The sequence below is a fragment of the Pleuronectes platessa genome, chromosome 12 (genome assembly GCF_947347685.1).
Source record: "Pleuronectes platessa chromosome 12, fPlePla1.1, whole genome shotgun sequence".
NCBI classification, from domain to species: Eukaryota; Metazoa; Chordata; class Actinopteri; order Pleuronectiformes; family Pleuronectidae; genus Pleuronectes; species Pleuronectes platessa.
Window position 1 is genome coordinate 14,903,455 of NC_070637.1, and position 23,279 is coordinate 14,926,733.

The 23,279-nt window shown below is 44.4% G+C and overlaps 1 protein-coding gene across 4 annotated transcripts; it reads left to right on the top strand.

Annotated features, from left to right (window-relative positions):
• Positions 1-1,834: 1,834 nt before the first annotated feature.
• Positions 1,835-22,229, top strand: ldb1a (LIM domain binding 1a). 4 transcript variants are annotated; one of them, XM_053436352.1, is made up of 12 exons: positions 1,835-1,888; positions 4,638-4,738; positions 15,554-15,656; positions 16,124-16,168; positions 16,431-16,506; positions 17,225-17,327; positions 17,603-17,775; positions 17,867-17,989; positions 18,083-18,160; positions 18,371-18,494; positions 18,663-18,805; positions 19,723-20,291. In XM_053436352.1, the coding sequence occupies exons 2-12, from the start codon at positions 4,711-4,713 to the stop codon at positions 19,945-19,947; spliced, it is 1,221 nt and encodes a 406-aa protein (XP_053292327.1). In that variant the 5' UTR covers positions 1,835-1,888; positions 4,638-4,710; the 3' UTR covers positions 19,948-20,291. The 4 variants fall into 4 exon arrangements, with proteins under 4 accessions (XP_053292327.1, XP_053292330.1, XP_053292329.1 ...); XM_053436355.1 differs by lacking the exon at positions 19,723-20,291 and adding an exon at positions 20,609-22,229 and having other exon boundaries at positions 1,848-1,888; XM_053436353.1 differs by lacking the exons at positions 1,835-1,888; positions 4,638-4,738 and adding an exon at positions 12,924-13,235 and having other exon boundaries at positions 19,723-20,589.
• The last annotated feature ends 1,050 nt before the right edge of the window (positions 22,230-23,279 follow it).

A 23,279-nucleotide genomic window follows, 5' to 3' on the forward strand; every position in this document is an offset into this window, starting at 1 on the left:
AACATCAATCAATTGGTCAAAAACTAGAAGGGCACTCAGAAGAGTTCATATCTCCGCCATTACCTAACGGTCCCATCATGAAACCACAGAGGTTAATGTCTCCCCTTACAGTAGGTTCACCTGTTGTCATGTGACATAGGTCCAATGATTAGGTCACATCATGAAAAAGGAAAAAGCCAGTAAGTGGAATCTAATGTAAGATTATTTTATCTTCAGGTTTGGACCTATGTAATGGTATAATCCCTTTAGAGTCAGTTCACATTTTAATCTGCACAAGGGAATACCACTATGAAAATATTTATTCCCCTCAGAGCTGTGGAGATAAATTAAATAAAAGATGGTGGTGCCCAGTCTGTTTAGCACTGAGTGTAATACATGAAGGAAAGGTACGACGGGTGAACAAGAACATAGGGTGTGAAACTCAGAGGTGGGGATGAAACTGGGTCAAAGACAAAAGATGGGGCGACGCGTTCCTCATTAGGATCAGTACAGCATGGCACAGAAAAGCCATAGGCAATTCCCATTGTCCCATATGGCAGAAATGGATTAGAGGTGAGCCCACACACAGACACACTCTGTGGTCCTCCATTGTGGTTTACCACTCTGTCTGTGTCTCTGTTCTACATTTGTCATCTATTCTCTGCTCAGTGATAAATAAAACTGCTGCGTTCACCCACAAGTATTAAATATTCCATATTCCCTGACAGCCTCCTCACTGTAAACTTGTGCGAGCACCACGCACCCGCAAATCTGAGACAGCATCCTTGTTGCCAAGCAGTGTCAAGAAACAACAGACGCCACCAGGTTACAGACCCACTGCAGTGGAGCTCCGTCTCGGCTGTGCTCTATCTTTCCTGGCGTCGATCCAGGAGTCCCTACGGCAACAATTACGAGTCTCGCTGATCGGTTGTGTCCCTTGCTGCATTTCCGTTCGAAGAACAGGAATTCTCGATAAAGAATGAGACCATTTTAAGGCGCGTGTCCGGCTCCTCCTGTCGACACGTTGAAGCACCATTGAGCAAGACATGAACCCCCAAATTGCCTCTGATGAGTGTGGGATTAAGTATGAATGAACAATGCACTAAATGGCTTCAACAGCGTCACATTAATCTCTGCGTATGCCTAATTTGTTTGAGGATCTATTTTCAGCTCCACACAGACGCAATTACAATTTTCTCAAGTTGTAATCCACATAATCCCTGCTCTAATGGGCTGTGGTGAGAGGACCCAAAGTTAAATATGTTCAAATATTAAAGTTACTTATTCCGTTAATTGATGCTTGTTCTTCCCAGGAGACACAACAACAGCCCCACATGTTCTGCCTCTCATCGCCTGTCATGTCCTACACAACCCACTGTTGCTCACATTTTCTCCCCCTGTTTTCTGACAGGAGAAGGAGAAGGAGAAGGAGAAGGAGAGGAGCACCACTGGGCCCCAACCCACTCCCTCACCGCTACCTACCGCTGCTCTGTCGTTGCCATGGATACAGTGCCCTCTCCCCCCCCTCTCCTCTCTCCTCTCGATGGGCATGGAGGGATGGGGCTGGAGAGGAGAGAAGAGGAGAAGTGGCTCTGGCTGCTGCCTCTGCGTCATATTCATACCAGTGCAGCGGAGATCTGCCCCCTCCCCTCCTCTTTCCTTCCTTCCTTCCCTCCTTCCTTCCCTCCCTCCTACCTCCTTCTCATCATCCAATTTGCACACTGCTAAAGCCACCCCCACTCTCTATTTGTGACTCCTATCTGCATCTGCTCATCACTCTCTTTCCTCTCTCTCTCTCTCTCCCCCCCTCTATCTCTCCACTGGCCCAGCTTGGTTTCCTCTGCGTGGCTGACCCAGGCGGACTTTTATTCTGAGCGAGCGTGGGCGCAGAAGAGAGACGGAGACAAAGGTAAGCGGATGGAGAGATGGAGCTTGTTTGACGGTGTTTGCCTGTAAGAGAGAGAGAGAGAGAGAGAGATAGATAGAGAGTGAGTGAGTGGAGAAAAATAAAGAAAAAAGGAGGGAGGGGGTCGCAAAACATCTGCAAGACAAAAGACAGAGAGGTACGCCTTGATAGCATGACCTCACCTGGGGAAACAAGCATGCCACCAGGAGCCTTTTCAAATGATCTGTTCGGACATTTGGGGCAAAGCGAGTGTTTGCCATGCTGTCAGAGGGCAACACGCTAAGAGTGTGTTCATGTGTGAGTGCATGTGTGCCATCAGTAAACCATGCAGTCAGTGCATGCGTGCGTGTGCAGGCACTTTGCTGTCTGTCACGCAGTGTTACGGAACTGCTGCTGCTGCTGCTGAGTGTTTCCACAGCGGAGGGACGGAGACCGGAAGGTGGATGAACTTCGTTATTCTCCCAGAGCTTTTTGAGCAATGTGCGGATGTGTTGACAGAGCGGGAATCTCTGCATCCGCAAGAGTGAGAGAGAGAGAGAGAGAGAGAGAGAGAGAGAGAGAGAGAGAGAGAGAGAGAGAGAGAGAGAGAGAGTGAGAGAGAGAGAGCATGACAGCGGTGATGTTCATCAGCTTGAAAGCCTAATCTCTTCAAAAAAGAAGAAGCCATTTCCCAAATCACAATCACGCACCCCTCCTCTCTTGTCGGGAGCAGACCCTTCTATCACTCATCTCCGTCTTTGTTCAGAGTTGTCCATTTTTATAGTAGCAGAAGCTTGTGTCAATCTGCTGTACATGTCGCGAGGCTCACAAAGAGCCAAATGGTGACAGAGCAGCAGAGGGAGGGATGAGAGGAGCTGAGAGAGAGACACAGATCCCGAAACAGACTGAGACAAGAAAGTGTGAGCGTGCGCGAAGAGGAAATGAAAAGGGGCGGGAGACAAGCGAGGGGAAAAGATGAGGAGGCCCGCAGGGTTGTTCATTGTGTCTCACTCCTGAGAACAGTGTCTGACACCATTTATGACATTTAACTGTGATGTCTCTGCCAGTGGGCTGTTGTGCTGGGAATGTGCCTGTCAGCTTTCGTTTCAGTGGAGTTGTTTTGTCTTGTGTTGGTGTATCGGCTGTGAGTGACAGATAAACAGGGATCTGAGGTCTGCTCAACTGGGCTTCAACTCACTTTGGGGGGTGATTCAGTACATGGGGATAACTGGACTGTAACTACTGTACTACTACTGTAATAAACCAGTGGTTCTCAAGCTTGTTTTTGTTTTACGTTCAGTCCAATCAGATGATCCAGTTCATTTTGACCTTTTTGAATGTCTCTTACAAACAATTTCAACAGGTTGTCACATTTGATGACCCCTCAATGACCCTCAAAGGATTAGCATTGTAGATAAGTGATGATTGGATGCATATTAATTTCTATTTTGACACCTTTTTTAGCCACACTGCATCTACACCGTATCTTTGTGTTTCTGACAGGATCAGCTACGTGGGCAACAAAGACCTCCAGCTCATGGGAGTTAAATATGTGCGCGTGTGTTTGTGTAGTGAAGTGTGAGATTATGAGGTTATTGGCTCACAGAACTGGCACGCTTCAGCCGGGAGAAGTTATGGGACGAGTGGGGAGGGAGGCCACAGACGTGGACGAGGGAGAGGAAATGAAACAAAATCACATCAAGCTGCAGAGAGGTCAAGGTAATATCAACAGCGTGTGAAGATTAAATCGACAGAGCGAAGTAAGCGAGAGAAGATTGGGGGGAAAAAAGGGAGAAGAGGCAAAGGCTGCTGGGTAAACAGTCAAGTCCCACTGTTTACATGCAGTTCTTCTTGGTTGGGACTAGCGTGAGCTCGTTTATACCTGTGTGCTCATTCCTGCTTCCCATGGGCCTCCGGTGTCCCTGCGCTCCAGGTGGGCTTTGCATTTTTAATCAATACTGTCTGTAGTGATTAACACCAGTCTTCTCTCTGCAGCAGAGAAACGGAGGGAAGCAGTGAGACAGAGAGAGAGGTGGAAATCTGTCATACACGAGGCAGGCTGTGTGAGTGTGTGTCTGTACGTGTGCATGCATGTGTGTTTGTTTGGCAGTAATGACCCTCTGCCTCTGGGCTCCTACTGAGTATGTTTATCTCCCAGAGCAGCGCTGGGCAAAAATAGACGATACATCACTGACACACACACACACTCTCTCTCACACACACAGCAACACACACCCACATACACACACACACACACACACACACACACACACACACACACACACACACACACACACACACACACACACACACACACACACACACACACACACAGCAACACACACCCACCCACACCCCCCCCCCCCCACACACACACACACACTTTGTGCATTTTCAATTTTTCCTCTCCTTTGCTCTAATTGACTCCCTCATGCATTCTTCCTTGCACACGCACACGCACGAAAACACACACCTTAGCTCCATTCTATATGACTTTTTCCAGTCCCTTCACTAAAGTCTCTTTCTTCCTATTTCAATACTCTCTCTTGTTTTCCCTCCCACTTGTGTTGCAATATGCCTATTAATGATGCAGCCAGAGCACCACTGCCAACTTCCTGCTTCTAACTGAGAGAGAGAGAGAGAGAGTTACATAGAGAGAGAGAGAGAGAGAGAGAGAGAGAGAGAAAGAGGAGTGTAGTTGTGGTGTACATGCCCTGCTTTTTCACCACTCCCTCTTATCCCTCCACCCCCCTGTCTGTGTTGTTTTCCTCAGAGTTGTCCCATGCAAGCAGCGTGTGGACAGAGTGCAGCTGTTTCGTTGCGAGCAGAGCCCAACATGTGAGAAGATGTCTGTTGGAGGTTGTGCTTGTCCCGGTGAGTACCTACTCTCACTCCCTCTCTCTTTTGTCACTCTCTGTCTCTCTTCTCCCTCGGTTTCCCCTGTCCCCCGCCCCTGTCTCTGTGCTCAGAGGTACTGTCAGAAAGATGACTTATGTAAAAGTGTTGCAAAGCCGCCCAGGGCCAGTGTCAAGCTGCGTGAGCTTGTGTGTGCATGCGTGTGTGTGTGATGGTGGAGCCGCGCTACACTCTCAACACATGTCCTAAAACAGGGTTATAGAGTGAGGCTAGCGCACTCTGGGATTGAGTTGTTCAGCCGAGCCCTCGCACTAACGCAAGCACACTGTGCAGCGGATCAATGGCTCTTTGAGTTTTGACACAGGCAGACACTGAAATATCAATAAGCACTTGACTCGCTCTCCACTCTTTTCACTCTTTCTGACCCTTTTTTGTTCTGCTTCTTGATCATTTGTGCTCTTACATGTTTAGAAGAGTTGGTAGAGATCACTGCTTAATGTCACTAGAATCATTTTTCATATTCTTCCCATGGTTCTTGCACTGAAAGGGGCCAAAGCACTTCAGTGGAGTCATTGCAAAACGGTTTAAAGCTGCTCTCTCACGAGTTTAAACCATTACATTTACTAATTTGGCAGACGCTCTTATCCAGAGCGACTTACAACAGAGGGGACAACACTAAAGCCGCAGAACAGTTGGAGACCTCAAAGTAAGCGCTGAGAGCTAAATCCGTTCAAGGAGACAAAGTGTTGGAGATGAGGTTAAGAAGTGCACAGAAAGTGATCAGCAAGTGTTAGTAAGGCATGTTAAGGTGTCAGGAGAGAAGGGCGCTCTCCACCATTAATGAGGGATTTAATGAAAAGGTTGAATATGTTTGGAGTTAAGCTGCTGTGTGGCTCTTAGGCATGTCTCTGTATTGTCTGCATCTTTGTCTTCACATGTCGGTTTTTGGCAGGCAAAATGTTTTCGGCAATTTTTTTTATCAAGCACACCTTTTAATCTGCTCTCTCCCATGGAGTGTTTGTTCCTTTGTGACTTGAGAGCAATTTCTCGTTAATGGTCTCCCAGTGAGAGCAGGCGGGCGGCTCAAGACAGTCGCCTGGCGCACAGCAAAGAGCCTCACAGTGCCAGGGGAGGGGCTCCGTGCAGCACGGGGGAGCGAGGGACAGATAGAAATTGAATCGTAGCATCTGCTCGGGGGGATCTGAGAGGACGCAGATTGAATTAGGGTGTCAGTATCATTTTAATGGGGCTGCTCTGATTCATTGGTAGTCGGCTATCAGATGGAATAATATTAGAGGGGCCTCCGCTTGATGTTCTCGTCTCAGATCATTCCTCGCTCCTTCCTCTGTAGTTTTCCAGTATCGCTGCCTCTGTCGCTCCCTCTGTTGACAGACTTTACAGTGGAGCAGAAACTTTTAATGGCATCCACATGTTTTGGAAGGATGTACCGGAGAGGTCCACCCGAGAGAGCTGCCATGTGCATGGTGTGTGTGCACCAGCAATCGAACACACACAGAGGTTTCCTCAGACAGGCATGCATGCAAATGTACACCATGCACACACACACACACGCACATGTAAACCCTTATGAGGATCCGGCTCGGACAAGTTTCGGCTTGTGGATCTCTCAGAGAACCGCGGAGCAACATCGATCAACACTGGTTCGCAGTTTCGCTCCTGCTCTGTGAATTATTACCCTTATAAATGACGACTGGTTTGTTTACATTCTTGTAGGATGGTGGGTGGACGATCCGCCCCATCCTTTTGTGTGCTTAGAGAAAAACATGTCAACTCTTCCTCTCAGATCACTTTCTCTTTTCAACTGCCCTCCGTCGTCTTTGTTTTGTTACCGAATATTACCGAATATTATTGGATGAAGGACTTTAAATAGAGTGTATTTGCATGTCTACTCTTCCGGCATGTGGAGGGAATGTGACGGAACACACTTCTCCTGTCTGTCTGGTTCATTGACAACCTTGTGGCATCCTGCTGTTGTTTTGACTTTGCTGTGAATCAGCCTTTTTAAGGCTTTGTTCGCCAGCATGAAGGAGATTCGTCGTTACACAGCAGAGCCAATCACGTCCCCCGTTCAAACTAAATGGTAAAAATAGATTGCCTGTGAGCCTAAGATACCCCCCCCTTCATTTTCACATGCACCCACTCAACCATACCCTCCCCTCTGCTCGACACTCTCTCCGTCTCTCACCCATCTCTTTCCAGCCCCTCCGTCATTTCACTCTCTCCCCCCCTCTCTTCCTCTTTCTTCCTCTCTCTGTTGCTCCTTCATCCTTCGCTCACTGCCTTTTGCAGTAACTGTGGCGTTACCTCATGCAGAAAGTCACATGGCTCCTGATTGGAGAAAAGTGGCTTAAAGCAGAGCCAAAATGGCAGCCGTTTTTTTTTCCTTTTTTGATTACCATTACACAACAACATGACTGCCTCAGCTTTATTTCACTGCACTGAAAGCATGCGTCTCCCTTTTTTTCCCCTCCTCAGTTCCTCTTTCTCTCTCTCTTTTTCTCTACACCAGTGAGTCCCTCAGATCTTGTTTGCTAGATCAAAATGGCTGTGTGTGCAGAGGCAGAGAAAGAAGGAATGCGTGGGAGACAGAGATGCTGGGGAGTCAGGGAGATGAGGAGGGGGGGCGCATTGAGAGGAGACGAGCTGTAGTGATGTCACATCTGCTGCAGGCCGACAGGATGGCAGAGGAAAGCTGGCATGTGCCACATGGGGGGAGGAGGATGGGAAGAGAACTAAATGTGTGGGAAGGTAAAAAAGGGATTTTTTTATCAAAGCGCACCTTTTACTTGTGAGAGACGTACAAGCTGCAGAGTCTTTAGACATGAAAGTAGGTCTGATAGGGAGATAGAACATGACAGCAGCAGCGCTCAGTCTGAAACGGAGCCGTGAGGAAAACAAAAGGCACGAGGAAAGCCGCAATGTTGTTTGAAAGCTGCAAGGAGAATCCGTGTACAACCTGAGTGTGTGGGTTCAGGACTATTTAAGGGTCAGGGCTGTTGTGTAAATACAGTATATGAAGCTTCATTAGATTGAATGGACCTGTGTGAGGGACTGCTAGGTTTCAACGATTAACTGTGCAAACAGACCTTGAATGGCGCAGATAGATTTAATAAATTACAAGCAAATCAAGGTGAACGTTTACATTTTCTGTCTGTTAAAGGGATTTCTGCCATAAAACCATTGTTTTTTGTTTATGTGATGCCAGTGATTTTCCAGATTCAAGAATTTTATTGTCTTATAATCGATAACAGTGCAAAAGACGTGTCTCATTTGTCTCAGAGCCAACTCAACTTTACAAAGTACATTAATATTTTTGACTTATTTTGACACATTTACAGTGGCGACATTTACATTTTTCAATATAGATATAAACATTGTTAGAAAACTATAAAAAATGTATCCCGTTATTAAAAAGTAATAAGAACATTTGAATAGGAAAACAAATGTGAACTGTATTTTTTTGCATTCTTAAAGTGGCCTTTAAGATATGACAAAAAAATATATACATAAAAAATTATATGCATTTGATTTATCACTGCAGACGGCTGCTGTTTAGTTTCAGATGACACATTAAAACAGAGTTGATTTTATTTTATGTGAGGTTCAGACACATTATATAAGTTTCGGTGATTTATTTTCAGGACATGTAATTTTGTTCTCTGAATGTTTGCCCAACAAGAGAAAGCTGTTAAAATGATTGTTTAATTAATGAGGTTCAATCCTACAGTTTAAACTGCACCACATCCGATTAGTCAACAACAGTCCTCTGCAGCGGACCTCAGGGATTGGCTAGAGTCAGATCAGTGACCTGTGTCATTGCAAATGTCCAACAGCATCAACCGTCACACTGACACTCACATACTGGTTTCCGTCTGTTATCTCTCGGTTTATCTGGAACACGTGCGGGGGAACTTCCTCCTGTCAAGCCACAGCACTATCCTCTGGGTGCAGTCTGTGTTCATTCTGTCTGCTGCCATGTTTTTATCTCCACCAGTCAGGTGCCTCCACAACGTCCCTGACAGGTTCGTGCTTCCACGGCGGTGTCGAGAAAAGCAGCAACATGAATCTGAACATGCTGTTCGCCAGCGCTCGGTTCAGGTTCTCTCTGTAAAGCTTCATTGTCTCTGTCATAAGTCAAGTACACAGTCAGTTTCTTCAAGTAAAACGTGTCAACCTGCTGGAATAATGAACCATTAAATATTTGATGCATTTTCAATTTTTCCTGTTTAGAGACCACATGAATTTTTTTCCATGGGAACAGATGAATGTGATAGTGTGTGAATGCTCTGCAGTTCAACGGAGCATAAAATAGCACATGTAAAGTGGTCTTAGGGGCCAGAGATCTATAAATATAAGCAAGTGCATCAGATCTTGTGTAGTGCAACACCAGTTTTCCGGTGACTAAAATAGGACTTAGTTCTGGAGTAGTGTACGACTGCCATATTCTGATGCTGCCTTTAGTGTTATCACTGCCTGACAGCCCTGCTTACAAGGTGCGGGTGTGTAAATGTTTTTTTTTTACTGAATTCAGAAGAAATAAGAATCAGCTCTGGTAACTAAAATACTCTCAAAGAAATTCATGAAATATTCTATAAAGTATAATATATATTTCTTGTAGATCAATCCTAATCTGTTTTATATAATGCAGATAATATAGATTTCAATCAGATGTCTGGGGAATAAGATGCAGAATTACCTCTTGGATGAATGTTGTTCTATTCTTCTCATCTGAAGCTTGAGGGAAGATGTTCGCATCATTTACCAGCAGAGGGAGATGCTGTTCTGTCACGTCTCCCAGTGTCAGTCCATCAACACTGAATAGATGGCAGCAGAGCAGGGAATCAACATGAGACCCCCCCCCCCCTTGGCCTGTGTTATGACAAAGGACCTACTATTCACCCTGTGACTCGTCAATAATTTATTTTCTCTGTCTCTCTTGGTTGGACTCCAGTTACTTTATGTAGAAGAGATTCTTCATTTTAGCTGAACAATATTTTGGTAACAAGAAAAGGCCAAGGCAGGCAGAAATGTGTTGACTATGGCTGGGCAATAAAACAATATCAATAATAATAGCAGTATAATTTTTTTCAATAAGAAAGGTTATATTATCGATAACATGGATATTCCTTATGCAAGCACAGTGAGGAGGAAGGCTATAAAACATTATGGACCTATCTGAGATTGTTTTTATGTTTTGCTGTTCATCAAGTGTTCAGTTTTTTCTCATAAAGATGAGTTTAAAACCACAACTTTTACTGTCTTTAAAACTTAAAAGAAAAAATCATGTTACATTTCATGTTTTTGTCTTTGATATTTTTAGGCCCCTAGTAGTGAGATGAAAATTTGGAAGAAATATTCTCCAGCTGTGTCTTTGCAACTTGAAATTCCAGGTCATAGCAGTTATATGAAAGGCTCTTACAAAAAAATCCTATTCACATTCAAATTGAAAGTTCTTGTGGTATTGTGTCCTCCAGTCTGAACACTGAACACCAGCTGATATCTCGGCTCTGTGTCTGATGTGGGGTTAATGTGGTAAGACTGTGGTCAGACGTGTTTGCTCTCAATGAAATGCATTGCTTTACCCCTCTCATCTACGCTGCCGGCTTATATTATTCCACCGACTAATTGCTGGCTCAAGTTGAAGCCTTGACAAATTGAGCTTTAAATGCTCTGTGCGATCGCTTCACGTATGACTGGTAAACACAAGTGGTTATTGATTAAACGTGAGGCTACAGATTATAGCCTTACATAATCTGGGGCTATGACAGGCTCAAGACTGTGGTCTAAAGGATTTGAGTCGTCTGAGTCAATCATTTTTCCTAAGCCCTTACAAATTAAACGGCATATTTAGGAAACTACTATCACTGATTTACTGAGCAGTGTAATCAGAACCTCTGAGACACATTTCACAGATTCAATCAATGCAATTTCTATTTTCATTTTGGGATTGTTAGAGTCTGCACTATTCATTATGATTGACCAGCGCTAGTTTACCTACTTCCAGCAGCCCTAGCAAAATAAATTCATTATACCCAAGTTTTGCATTACTGATTATATTGTGGAATTAGCCAACATTATAAAAAAGCTTTATAAATTAACCAAGTTGGAAAAATCTTCTCAGATGGATCAGATTTCACTAGAAACAATAATTGATATTGATATCTGAGAGGCCTCACATCTAATGGACACTTAATTACATAATAATGGTAAATCCAAGCCAATCTGTGGAACCTGGAGAACAAGCCAGTCCTGTGCATGGGCCTTGTAGGCCTAAGAGTTTCTGTTCTGTTAAAAATACTTAAAAGGAGTTAATGTTATATATAATATAACAAGTGTGTTAGTGGGGTCTTATATAGAATGACATTTTAAAGACCGTATTAATCACAAGCAGGGTGAAACAATAAAGAATGTGGCCACATGTGTCACAGACCACCTTCAAATGTGGTCTGACTGATCTTAAACCAAGACACATTGAGGAAGCTTTTGCTGCATTCAAATTATACTCTACACGAAGATGGACGACATGGCAGTTCCCCAAAAGTAAGGCCAAAGCGTCTTTATTGCCCCCTGGTGGTTGGCTGTAATATAACCCCTGCCTCCTCTATATTAAAGGACGGGACATGGCCAATCTAAAAAGTCTAAATATATGTTTTATGACATTTTAGGTTTTTCTTATCACACTGCTTTATGTCCAAGTATTCATTCCCTACTCATTCTTATTTAGAAATTTGATACTATAAATATGTGGTGAAACTTCATGGTTAACAGCTGAGACTGACTCATGGTTAGATGAGCGCGCATTGATGGGGCCTCGCTACCATGGCTCCATCCCCTGATTGCTACTGTGCAGACTCTGGCTCCAAATGCACAAGATGGTGGCATTTTTATCTCAGCTCTGTTGTTGGAGTAAGTGGAGATGCGTCGTCCATCTTTATGTACAGTCTATGGCTCATACATGTACTTAGCGCTGACCAGTTTCGATTGGATCCCTGAGGCCGATGTTAATACCAGGTCTGAATGGGGTCAAGAAAGGGATTAACTTAAAGGGATAGTTCACCCCAAAATGAAAATTCACTCATTATCTACTCACCACAATGACGATGGAGGGTAGGTGAAGTGTTTGAGTCCACAAATTTTTTTGGGGTGTTTCAGGGGTAAACAGTGTTCCAGCCAAATACCACTTTAGTAACTGGGGACCACTTTTTTCAAAATGTAAAAAACAACAGAAAAAAACATAAAATGCCTCCATACTGCTCCTGTGATGTCATCCAAGTGTCCGCAAGCCCCGGCATTTGAATTGGACTCGAAGCAGAGTCATTTACACCAGTTCTTTAGCCTAAAGGGCCTACGTGCCACTTGGGCGAGAGCGTTGAGGCGTGAGCTTGTGCGGTGTGTGCGCCCGCAGACGTGAACGAGGCTCCAGGCAGGAGGAGGAGGTGTCCTATCCCTTTAATGAAATGTCACTGGTCTAACACAGAGAACTCACCCTTTACTGGCAGCTCACTAAATAGGACTGAAGATCCCTAAATACTTCTTTTTTTACGTCGATATCCTTTTGTTTCAAAGAATAGTACAGTGAAAGAACTCATGAAGCCAGTTGTATCAGACAGTCTGACACAGAGATAAAGCTGATGCTGTCCTCCACTAACATCCGATAACATCAAGTGGTGGTAGCCATGAATTAGTGAGGTAGAACATACAAAGGATGTTCTCCATTTTGTCCTATGTTAAAAAATGGAACAGTGTTTAGTTTAAAAAGGCACAGAGGTAATGATGTCTGATCTACTGAGCCATACAATCCAGTAGACGGTCAGATTTACCTTTAGCCTCAGCGTCCCCTCAGGTTTGGACTGTGATGCTGAAAAGGCCAAAACACTTTATGACACCAAGGTACACAACTGAAGTTATGTCCCGAGCATCTGCTGGTAGTTTATGGTGCAGAAGACCTTCAAACGTACAAGGGACATTGACCATCTTGTACTATATTCGTAAGAAAGGATGTGTTGATATGTGTGTTGTTTCTCACCATTGGCCCCCTGCCTCTTATCCCAGCGGGGGGCCCTGGTGCGGTCGTGTGACAGGACAGACCGAGGGCCCTGGCAGGGAGGAAGGCCCGTGTTTGTCCCGGTCTGTGAGCCGGGATGGGCGGAGGAGCCCCGGAGGAGGCGGGGCCTTTGTTTGTTCGCGTCTCGGCTGGCAGGAACAAAGGGTCTGTAGTAGTAGTGCGGAGGCAGCACCGACCCCCGAGCTCATGACATTTAATTCACATTGCTGGGGGCTGCGAGTTTGCGGGAACCGAGGAGACTAGCGGGGGCATCGCACTTCCCGTCCCGCCGTCTTGTTTTGGGATCGTAGCAGGAGCTCTCCTCCTCCTCGTCCTCCTCCGCCTCCTCCTCATCACCCAGCCGCTCCGGCTAGCAGCGAGGCTAGCTGGCTAGAAACACCGAGCGGAGGTGTTGAGCGACACCGCGTTTCGGTGGACATTTCTCTGCAGGTAACTCCACCTCACAGCCGCACTGTTTTAGCAGCTCCGCCCGGCTCATAGCAAACAACAGGAAGTGATGGAAACACGAGCACGGGCAATTGTTAAGTGGACGGCAGCGACGACGATACTTTAGCAAGTAGGTTTATAGCTTAGCAATGGCATCCGTGCTCCGCAAGCGAATGCGGCCCTGGTGTTCAGTTAACGCTCCCGTGTGATAAACACCGGCTTTACTTTTAATTATCCACGGTGCACGTCCACACATTAAGCCCCGAATAGAGCACAACAAGCGGGGCCGTCATGTTGGGAGGGATCGCACATTGCAACTGGATGTTTTATTGGCTCGGGGCCATTCTCCGGATGCAGCTCTATTGTTCGCAATGGACCGTTTGGGCGGACTTAACTGCAGCAGATTAATGTGTTTAAAGTTCTCCTCTGCTGGTGGAGACCCGGCATCATGACATCTCACCAGCTTCTGATATGAGAGCTTGTCTACAGACTGCAATCAGGCTTATTCATCATTATTTGTCATGTGCACTTTAACTCATTATGCTTCCCTGGCACTGTTGTGTTTGGCGTCTTAAACTGTTGTTATGCTCCTGTTAGACTGGGATGTTTAATCTGCAGATATGGTGTCGATGGGTTTACGGCTGGTGACTGTGGATCTTTATTAGAAGTGAGAATAACCTGTGCGTGAGCAATCTTGCAGCCTGCATGTTTCAGAATACTCTTGCATCAGACTCCACAGTGGAGGCAATAAGATGCATGTTTATTTGACAGCAAACATCTGATAGTGAACAGGTTTTTATGGCAGGGGAATTATTGGTTGCAGTGGAATATGTATTGTTGCACAGTGCTCCTTAGCACCGGCCTGAACAAAGCCTTATCATACGTGGTTGAATGCTGTCTGGGTCTAATGGCTGGTGGTGTTGTGGAGGGTGTATGGGGGTGGGTTGCTGGGTCTATAGGTCAGAGGTAATGCATAGAGAACCATTGTTGGATGCTCCTGAGCAGGTTCGCCTCCATAGTAATGGGGAGGAGAACGTGACCTGCCGTGACTCTCCCGGGTGTGCTGAAGCGAGGAAGAAAAGGCCCAAAGTAAATTAAGGAGGAGTTCCAGTTGTTTTCGAGGAGCCGATGGAGAGACCGATCGGAGTTCACGCGGGCATACTTAACCCCAACTCGTGCCTTTCTCCCTCCATCTGTATCTGCCTTGACTTTAAATCACCACCTCTGCCTGTGGGAATCCATCAGTTCACTAGACGTGATGAGAATGTTTTTTTTATTAAACATCTCATTTTAGGATGGACTCCGATGTAAAGTGGGTCGTATTGGGCGCCCATGTTTCTCCCTCTGTCTATTTTAATAAGCTTCGATCTCCACTTCACATGCCATGTTTACACTGACTGACTGTTCTGCATAAATTTTGACTTTAAGTCTAACAAATTACCATAATGCTGCCTTCAGGTGCCTGTTGGGAATACCTGATGTACAAGCGAAGCATACGTAAACACCCCAATGCAGAAGGCATATGTGGAAACATTGAGGATTTTCTATGAACCAATGTCGCTTTACCTGATTTTGAATTAATCTCCACCACATATATTCAATTCATCCGGATTATAAGCATTTTTCTGTAGCTGTACTACAGAGTGGTTTATGGTGGGCCAGTTTGGGCCACCACTGCGAGCTTGCATTTAAAATGGCTTTGGTCGGACCTAATCATGTGCAGTTGCGGCTTCCTGTGGGATCTCATTGAGCTGGGATACCAAATAGATGCTTTCTCAGAGCCCCAAATTGTTTGAGCATGAATGCCTCATCTGGGCAGAAAAGGGTTAACAACAGCCAGGGTAGAGGGAGTGGGGGGATGGGCGGTAGAGGCAACTAGAGGGGGTGAACACACACAGCCCAGACGAGTATGGTTAGGATCATATTGGGCTCTATGCAGAGAACAGGGTGCCCTGTTGTGTTATGGATGGTACACGAACACAAAGTACACACCAGACCATCTCGTCCCATTAGCCTGATTGTTTCTCAGACTTTCTGCAGGCTAATAAATATTGCTGTTTCTCCATCCCCCCCCCCTCATGATGATGATTTGTTTTCTTGTCCATTTACCAGATTGAAGATGCATTAGATAATGAAAGCAGCAGGAAATTGTTTTGGCAGCGTGCTTTTATTTCAGTAAATCTCAACAAAACCGTCCCAGATCAGATTACTTAGATGATGCTGTGATTTGAACGAGCTAAATCTAAATCTCCTCTAAATCTCTGCTCTTTTTTTCCTCCTCCCCTCCCCTCCTCCTCCTCCGCCCTGGTGGCTGTCTGCAGGCTGTTCGTCAAAGTCATTCAAGCTGTACTCTCCTAAGGAGCCCCCCAACGGCGGCAGCTTTCCCCCCTTCCACCCAGGCGCTATGCTTGACAGAGATGTGGGGTAGGTCTGGGTCATACTGTCAGGTCATGGTGTGTTATGAAGGAAAAGATGTATGAAACTAATGCACCTTATGAATTCATTTGGTTTAATCATGTGACTCACTGAGTCTCCGCTTTACTTCTTATGAGCCTCAAGTCTTAATATTATGATTTGTTTTCTTGACCTAGATATTTTTACTCAAGACCACAACACATCTATTTGGGTGTCAACCGTTTTTATACATATTTATCTTTTATTGGTGTTGTAACACATTCTTCAATTTGCATTGTTAGATAATGATTGAATCAAATCATGTGAGACTTAACTACACATATACAGACTGGTTCATAATGTGTGGACTAAAAGGCACCAATCAAGATGAAGCAACATTCAACTTGATTGACAAACTAAACAAAACATTTTTTGCAGTATTTCTTTAATGTTTAAGGAATCAGTGGCTGACTGTTGTTGTTTTTCTGTCCTCTTAGGCCAACACCCATGTACCCCCCGTCATACATGGAACCTGGAATGGGGTGAGGACACTGATGCTTAAATACTGAGCATATACAGGGTTCCCACGCATCCTGGAAAACCTTGAATTTTAAAGAATATTTTCATTCATGAAAACAACCTGTAAATTAAAAATACTATATCCTGGGAAAGAATTCCTAAAAAAGAGTGGGAACCCTTATGTAATCAGAAATAAAACATAAAACATTATGTTCTCTGTTCATTTTAAAATTCACCTGCAGCTCAGACTCTCGAGTGTTGAACGCTTCATGGTTTCTGTTTCAGGAGACCCACACCGTACGGGAACCAGACAGACTACAGGATATATGAGCTGAACAAAAGATTACAGAACTGGACAGAGGTGAGAGTCACATCATCATTTACAGCTTAAGACATCAACACCAAACTGTTGCTGTCCAAAAACATGGTTGCAGTTAATCTAATGTTTGTTACATTCTGCACGTTCTGTGAAATACTTACTGTTGACATGTTTAAAAAAATAAATAAAAATGAAGTTAACAATGTATGGGATTTTATAGGGAAATAAAGCTCAAGAGCTTACTGGCTTCATTCCAAGTCACTTTCTAATGAATTAATAGGATTATCTGGTGAACCTGGCTGAGATGTAATTGGAGTGTCAGCTGTGTATACGCCAGAGCCTGCAACAGAGTAGCTGACTTGAGTTATTGTTTTCTGTGGCCATCAAACAACACAACAGCGTAACCTGTGTACGTTTACATATACCTACAGCTATATCCAGCTTAACATTTGATATTTGAACAACATACTGCCTCACATCTCTATCAAACACACCACCTATTGTTTTTCTCTAACACTCAATATTACCAGGGTTGAAGGTTAACCAATAACTGACTCATTTTAATTAAAGGCTAACTGAACCACATCCCTTTCATGGTAACATTTTGGAAAATGTTGTGACTTCTATGTCTTTTTGCTTAATTAGACTTGATTGGTTTGTTTTATTTTATTGAGATTTTGACGTAAACCACGAGATTCAGAATTTTCAGATTTGAAGGAATGGGGAAAAATGAGAGCAATGGTTCTTCGTCTTCTTTCAGGACTGTGACAATCTCTGGTGGGATGCCTTCACCACAGAGTTCTTTGAGGACGACGCCATGCTCACCATCACTTTCTGTCTGGAAGATGGACCCAAACGATACAGTAAGTTTTTTTTTTTTCAGAAAGTTTCAAGTATTATCAGATTCTAATTACAATATTAAGGCAGGGAACCCATTTCATTTGAGAGATGTGCAAGATATAGGTTTCATCTTCATATTTCCATGTATTTTACACATTTTAAATGTGTTTCAGAACTACCGCCTGTATTCTCTGTATTAAAACTTGATCCTAATCAGACATGTGAGGTTCTCTGCTACTATAACTCATCACTTTCCCTTCGTGGCTGAATGTGCATTTACGATGATTTCTCTCCGCAGCCATTGGCAGGACGTTGATTCCTCGCTACTTTCGAAGTATTTTTGAAGGGGGCGCCACTGAGCTGTTCTACGTTTTGAAGCATCCAAAGGAGTCGTTCCACAGTAACTTTGTGTCCCTCGACTGCGACCAGTGCACCATGGTGACTCAGAACGGCAAACCTATGTTCACGCAGGTATGGTTAATGTCCCACTGACTCCTCTCCTCCTGTTGTTGGCATCATGACGCCTGAGCTGTGATCTCTCTCTCTCTCTCCTGGGGAACAGGTTTGTGTGGAGGGTCGTCTGTACCTAGAGTTCATGTTTGATGACATGATGAGGATCAAGACGTGGCACTTCAGCATCAGACAACACAGAGAGGTCCTGCCAAGGAGCATCTTGGCCATGCATGTGAGTTCCAGGCTCGAGAAAGCAATGCACACTCAGATGCACATCCTGTACATGAAATCATTATTGATCTCGCCTTCTCACTTGATCACACAGGATCCGCAGATGCTCGATCAGCTGGCTAAGAATATCACCAGATGTGGGCTGTCCAACTCCACGCTCAACTACCTCCGTGTAAGCACATCATATATATCATTTTTTTTAAGTGCCCAGTTTTAACTGAACTATAAGGGGTGATAACTTATACCTTTTTATTTAAATTGTTTTATCCAAAATGGACTAGTTATGTGATCCTAGGTCCGTTTTTGATTGTTTACACGCTTAAAAATAATTCATTAATGTTGCGTCATGTCTCTTTGCTTTCCCTCTTTATCTTCCCTAAAGCTATGTGTGATATTGGAGCCCATGCAAGAGTTGATGTCCAGACATAAGACCTACAGCTTGAGCCCCAGAGACTGCCTGAAGACCTGCCTCTTCCAAAAGTGGCAACGAATGGTAGCCCCACCAGGTAACACGTATGTTTTGAAATTGCCAGTGGTATTTATGGCTGTATTGCCCTTGAACGTATTAAGCCATGGAGTACCCATAAACAAATCCAGCTTGCAGTAGCATGACATGACTGTCATGACTACAGATTTCAGAACTTCTAACGTCTTCTCCTATTCTGTGTCTCTAGCTGAGCCAGCCCGACAAGCTCCAAACAAGCGGCGGAAAAGGAAGGTGTCCGGTGGAAGCACCGTGAGCACCGGCGGAGGAAACAACAACAACAGCAACAGCAAAAAGAAGAGTCCAGCCAACAACTTCTCACTCTCCAACCAGGTACCTATAAGCATTATATCTACTTGACCTCCATCTGCACCTCCATGGGAGGATGAGACAGAGGATGGAGGGGGATGAAAAGAAAGGCTAGGGGTTTAGAAAGTTATGTGTGGTTGTAGATAGTGATACCAGGGGTTGCTAGTCTGCCTAGGAGTAGGTTTAGCAGCAGGCCAGGAAACAGATAGCTTAGGGAGGCTTCTGGAGGTGGGTTTAGGAATCATGGGAGGGACGGGGAGGGGGGGTTCTGTAATTCTAATTAGGATTATTAGATTAAGTTAATAGTTCCCCCTCATATGAACCAGTGATGGGCAGTCCCTTGTCCTCTGGGACTACAGGTTTAAGGGTTTATGTAGAGGGGGGGTACAAGTTACCTCTTTCTTTTAAGTAAGTTCTATTGTTCTGGGGCCATGGGCTGGGATTTCCTTGCTCTGATTTCCAGTGGGACAGGTTTTCTCTCCAAATCCGCTGTATTGACTTTGGTTTTAGAGTTTACCACTAAGTCTATCAGAGCACTGATGATTCACACAGCACTGCTGTCTTTGCTTATTGGTTGCTTGATTGAGCGAACGAGACCCGAGGTGGAATGAAAACCCCCGTGATGCAGCACTCAAGGATCAGGGATGCCCACCGCTGGCCAGTAGGGAGTTCCCCTCAACCCTGTTTGTTGGAACAGGGGGTAGGAAGTCAAGGTCACATGGACGACGGAACGGTCAGGGCCAGATACCTTGATGACGCATGGTCCCTTGAAGTATCATTGAAAATGCATTTCATTAGTTAAAATGTATTTGTTCAGTTGGGATAAGACCCAGTTAGATCGCACCTAGACCACAGTTACAACTCGTCCGTGCAGCCAGTCATGCCGCGCACCCCCCTGCATTATGGGGATAATATGTACCGGCCCTTGCTGTCCCCTTTAGGACGTGATGATGGTGGGAGAGCCCACTCTGATGGGAGGGGAGTTTGGTGACGAGGACGAGCGTCTGATCACGCGACTGGAGAACACGCAGTTCGATGTGGCGAATGGCCTGGAGGATGAGGACAGTTTCAACAGCTCGCCTGCACTGGGGGCACACTCACCCTGGAACAACAAGGCCCCCTCCAGTCAAGAGAGCAAGAACGACAACTCGCAGTCATCCCAGTAGAGTGCTGAAGTCGCAGCAGCAAGCCCCCCCTATTCAATCCTTAAATCCTACTGGGACCCACGTGAGCCCACGTGCTAGCGAGAGGAGTCAGGGAGGGCGGCAGCGCCGAGCACTCCTGTTCTATTAAATTCTGTTTGTTTTGTTGCGTTATGCTATTTTCAAGACAAAGGAGAGTGATGAGGGGAAGGCTCCACAGCTGATAGAGCTCTCAGCTGCCACACATAGGACAGGGTCAGCAGAATCCCACTCTTGCTCCCTCACATTGTTGCACATGATCAGTGGTGCTCAGCCTTGGCCCTTGTCTGCTCGGCTTCAGTCAGTCCTCTTAGGTGCGTGGCGAGAGGTGGCGGATCGTGTGCACGTGTGTTCACCCGCCACCGTCACCCGCCATGATGTATCGGCCGAAAGTTGGCGAGTCCTAGTGTCCGAGTGCTCGCCACGGCGACCGTGTCAGTGGGTTCTTGTTCCAACCTCGGGTCTCTCTGGCGTGCGTTTCCCTTGACGACGCACCTCGCTGTTTCTGTTGTGCTCGTGTCACAGGGAGGAAATGCTACAGCTTTTATTTAACTTATTTTTTTGCAGGCTGCAGAGAACTGTGTGCACTCTTAGTATCAAAATTCCAAAGTTCGGTTTTTAAAAACTCAATTATTTGTTTTTGTAGGACCTGGTTGGAACAAAAACCTGTACAGTGCCGGAGCTTGAGGACCGGAGTTGAGAACCACTACGCTAAATCTTAAACCCACACACACACACACACACACACACACACATATATACATACACACACACTCTGTCTCTTTCTCTTTCTCTTTGACCCACACACCCACTCTCTTACACATACCAAATCAAACAATGACACATATACATACAGACCAGTGCACACACATACCCAGCAACATCTACAGCATAAACATTGAGGTACTGGAGAGAGGTGGTATGCAGCGTGTCTGGACCAGAGCACCAGACGCTACAGACGTGCGTTTTCCTTTTTTCTATGTTTTAGACTTGTTTTCAGTTTTGTTTTTTCATTTTTTGTAAACAATTTCTAAAAAACAGACAAGCAAGCAAACAAAAAACACCCCCGACTATTCTTTGCACTGTTTCCCACTATTAAACCTCTATCTATTTTTCTTATGAATTGACGGTGTATTTTGTTTTCCTTTTCTATTGCTAATGTAAGAACTGTAAAACATCTGAAACCTGCAGTATATATTAATGTATAAGTATTGCTGTTAGATCATTCTTATTGTGGTGGTAATAACTTTCATGTAAGTCTATGCTTGATATGTCATCCATCTGTGTCAGACATCACACTGTCATCAGGTCCGCTGGCTTCACTGCTGGGGAGAACAAGGCTAGTGTGTGAGATGCTGCACCGCATCTCGTTTGATGCGAGTCCGAAGCAGCACACTGGAAACCAGTTTGACCCCCGAATTATCCGTCAAACGCCTGGTTTAGATCTGTTGTCTTATCATTGCAGAAACTGTTTGCTTTTGTCTCTGGAAATTTCTTATCTGGGGGTCCTCTCTTCAGCCAACATAATTGCCGAAAACGTCTCAAATTTGCTACTCAAAAAATATTTTAAAAAACAAGTTTTGACAGGATTGTAAAATAGGATTTAAGAGAAAAAAAAAGACTTTTGTATTAACTTAAGTTTCCCAGAAAAGTTTTTAATCACAATTAAGAAAGCTACAGACCAAGGAGCTACATGTAAAGAGTCTTTAGATATCGATTACACTGCGCTGTTTTATGTTTTATGAAGAATCATTTCTGTTGGCTTTACTTTGTTTGTGTCCGTGCTTGTATATTTTTAGCTAGTAATTTCTGTAAAAGTTATTCTATGTATTCCTCCCTAGAACTATGAGAAACTCAATCTAATGTAAAGCGATGAAAAGCCTCTTAAAAGTTTTTTTAAACGTGATTTTTATGGTACAATCACTGATAAAAGAATTTTGCCCTCATTTTAGCAAACTGTATTTATTTTTCTATGTACGGACGTTCTGTTTAGGTCCAACCCACCTGTACAATACTCATGATAATATATGGAGGGGTTTGTGGGGCTGCTGAGTCAGTTGATGCTAAAAAAAAAGAGGTCATTCCATTACTTTTGTTCCTTTGACGTGCGGCTCCCGGGTCAGTCTGGCCTGTTTATTACAATGGTTCATTATGTTCACAGTGAAGAGATATTTAATAGCCATTCTCTGCTGTTGTAAGTTTCTGGTCTATCTGAAAACTTGTCAGATGTTCTGAAAACCAATAAATAACCACATTTAGAGAAAAACCGTGTTCCCCTCCAAGTTGTCGTTTTTTTTTTGCTGTGAAGTTTCTCATTGTTGTTGCGAGTCAGAAGCCTGACATCTACAGATGCAGAAAATTTAAAAAACATTAACCAAAAATCTTTAGATCTTATACTTTTTCATTTGAGAATTTCAGTTGCATCAAAATTATGTAAATGTCAAAAACAAAAAGCAAGGTTGATATTTCCCAACAGTTGAATATTATCGGGATAAAAGCCTCACTGTGTTTGACAATATAGCCGCTGAGTCACTGTTTTCCTATTAACACACATTCAATTAAATGGAAAATGTCGCTTACTTTATGAGCGTCAGCGTCCTGGCTGCAAGCGGCTGGATAGTAATGTGCAGATTCGCCCAGCAGGGGTCTCTCAGATCACAGGACCTGACTGAGCAGCCTGTCAGAAGTTCCACCATCATTAAAGCTGTAAATCAACACAGAGCTGCAGGTTGTTGAGTTTAAATCCGTATCATTACTAATTCATGGATGAAGACGAATTTCCACTGGAAGAACTCTGTTGTCTTTCTTCGACTCAACTGTGATGATTCTTAACAGGCGACATTTTATTTTTATTTCATATCCCTCAGAACTGAGATAAGAGAATCACACATAAAAGACCAAATAGATAAAGCTGATATTTTCTCCAGTAATTCACAAGCATGCTTTGGTGAGTCTGATCTCTCTGGATCCTTCAAAAATCAACAGCTCTTGCCAAGAAAACATGTCCCACACAAAATTAATAAAGTTTTTTCTTTGCATGTGAAATGGACGTGATCTGTGGCCAGAGCACTTTATTGAATGTTCTTATTGAAACCAAGTTTGAAGTGGAATGCGAGCGGGACCCTGCAGCCCTCAAGTTTATTAAACAACCAATAGTCAGGGATGCATTTCTCAGTGAGACCTGCTTCTATCTGTCAGCTTTTTTCATTTAGCAAGTTAATCATACTCTATTGTCTGGGCAGAGGTAATTCAAAAGCAGGAAGCCAGGCTTCGTGGCAGGAAACAAGACAGATAACAGATACTGTTACAGTCGCTGC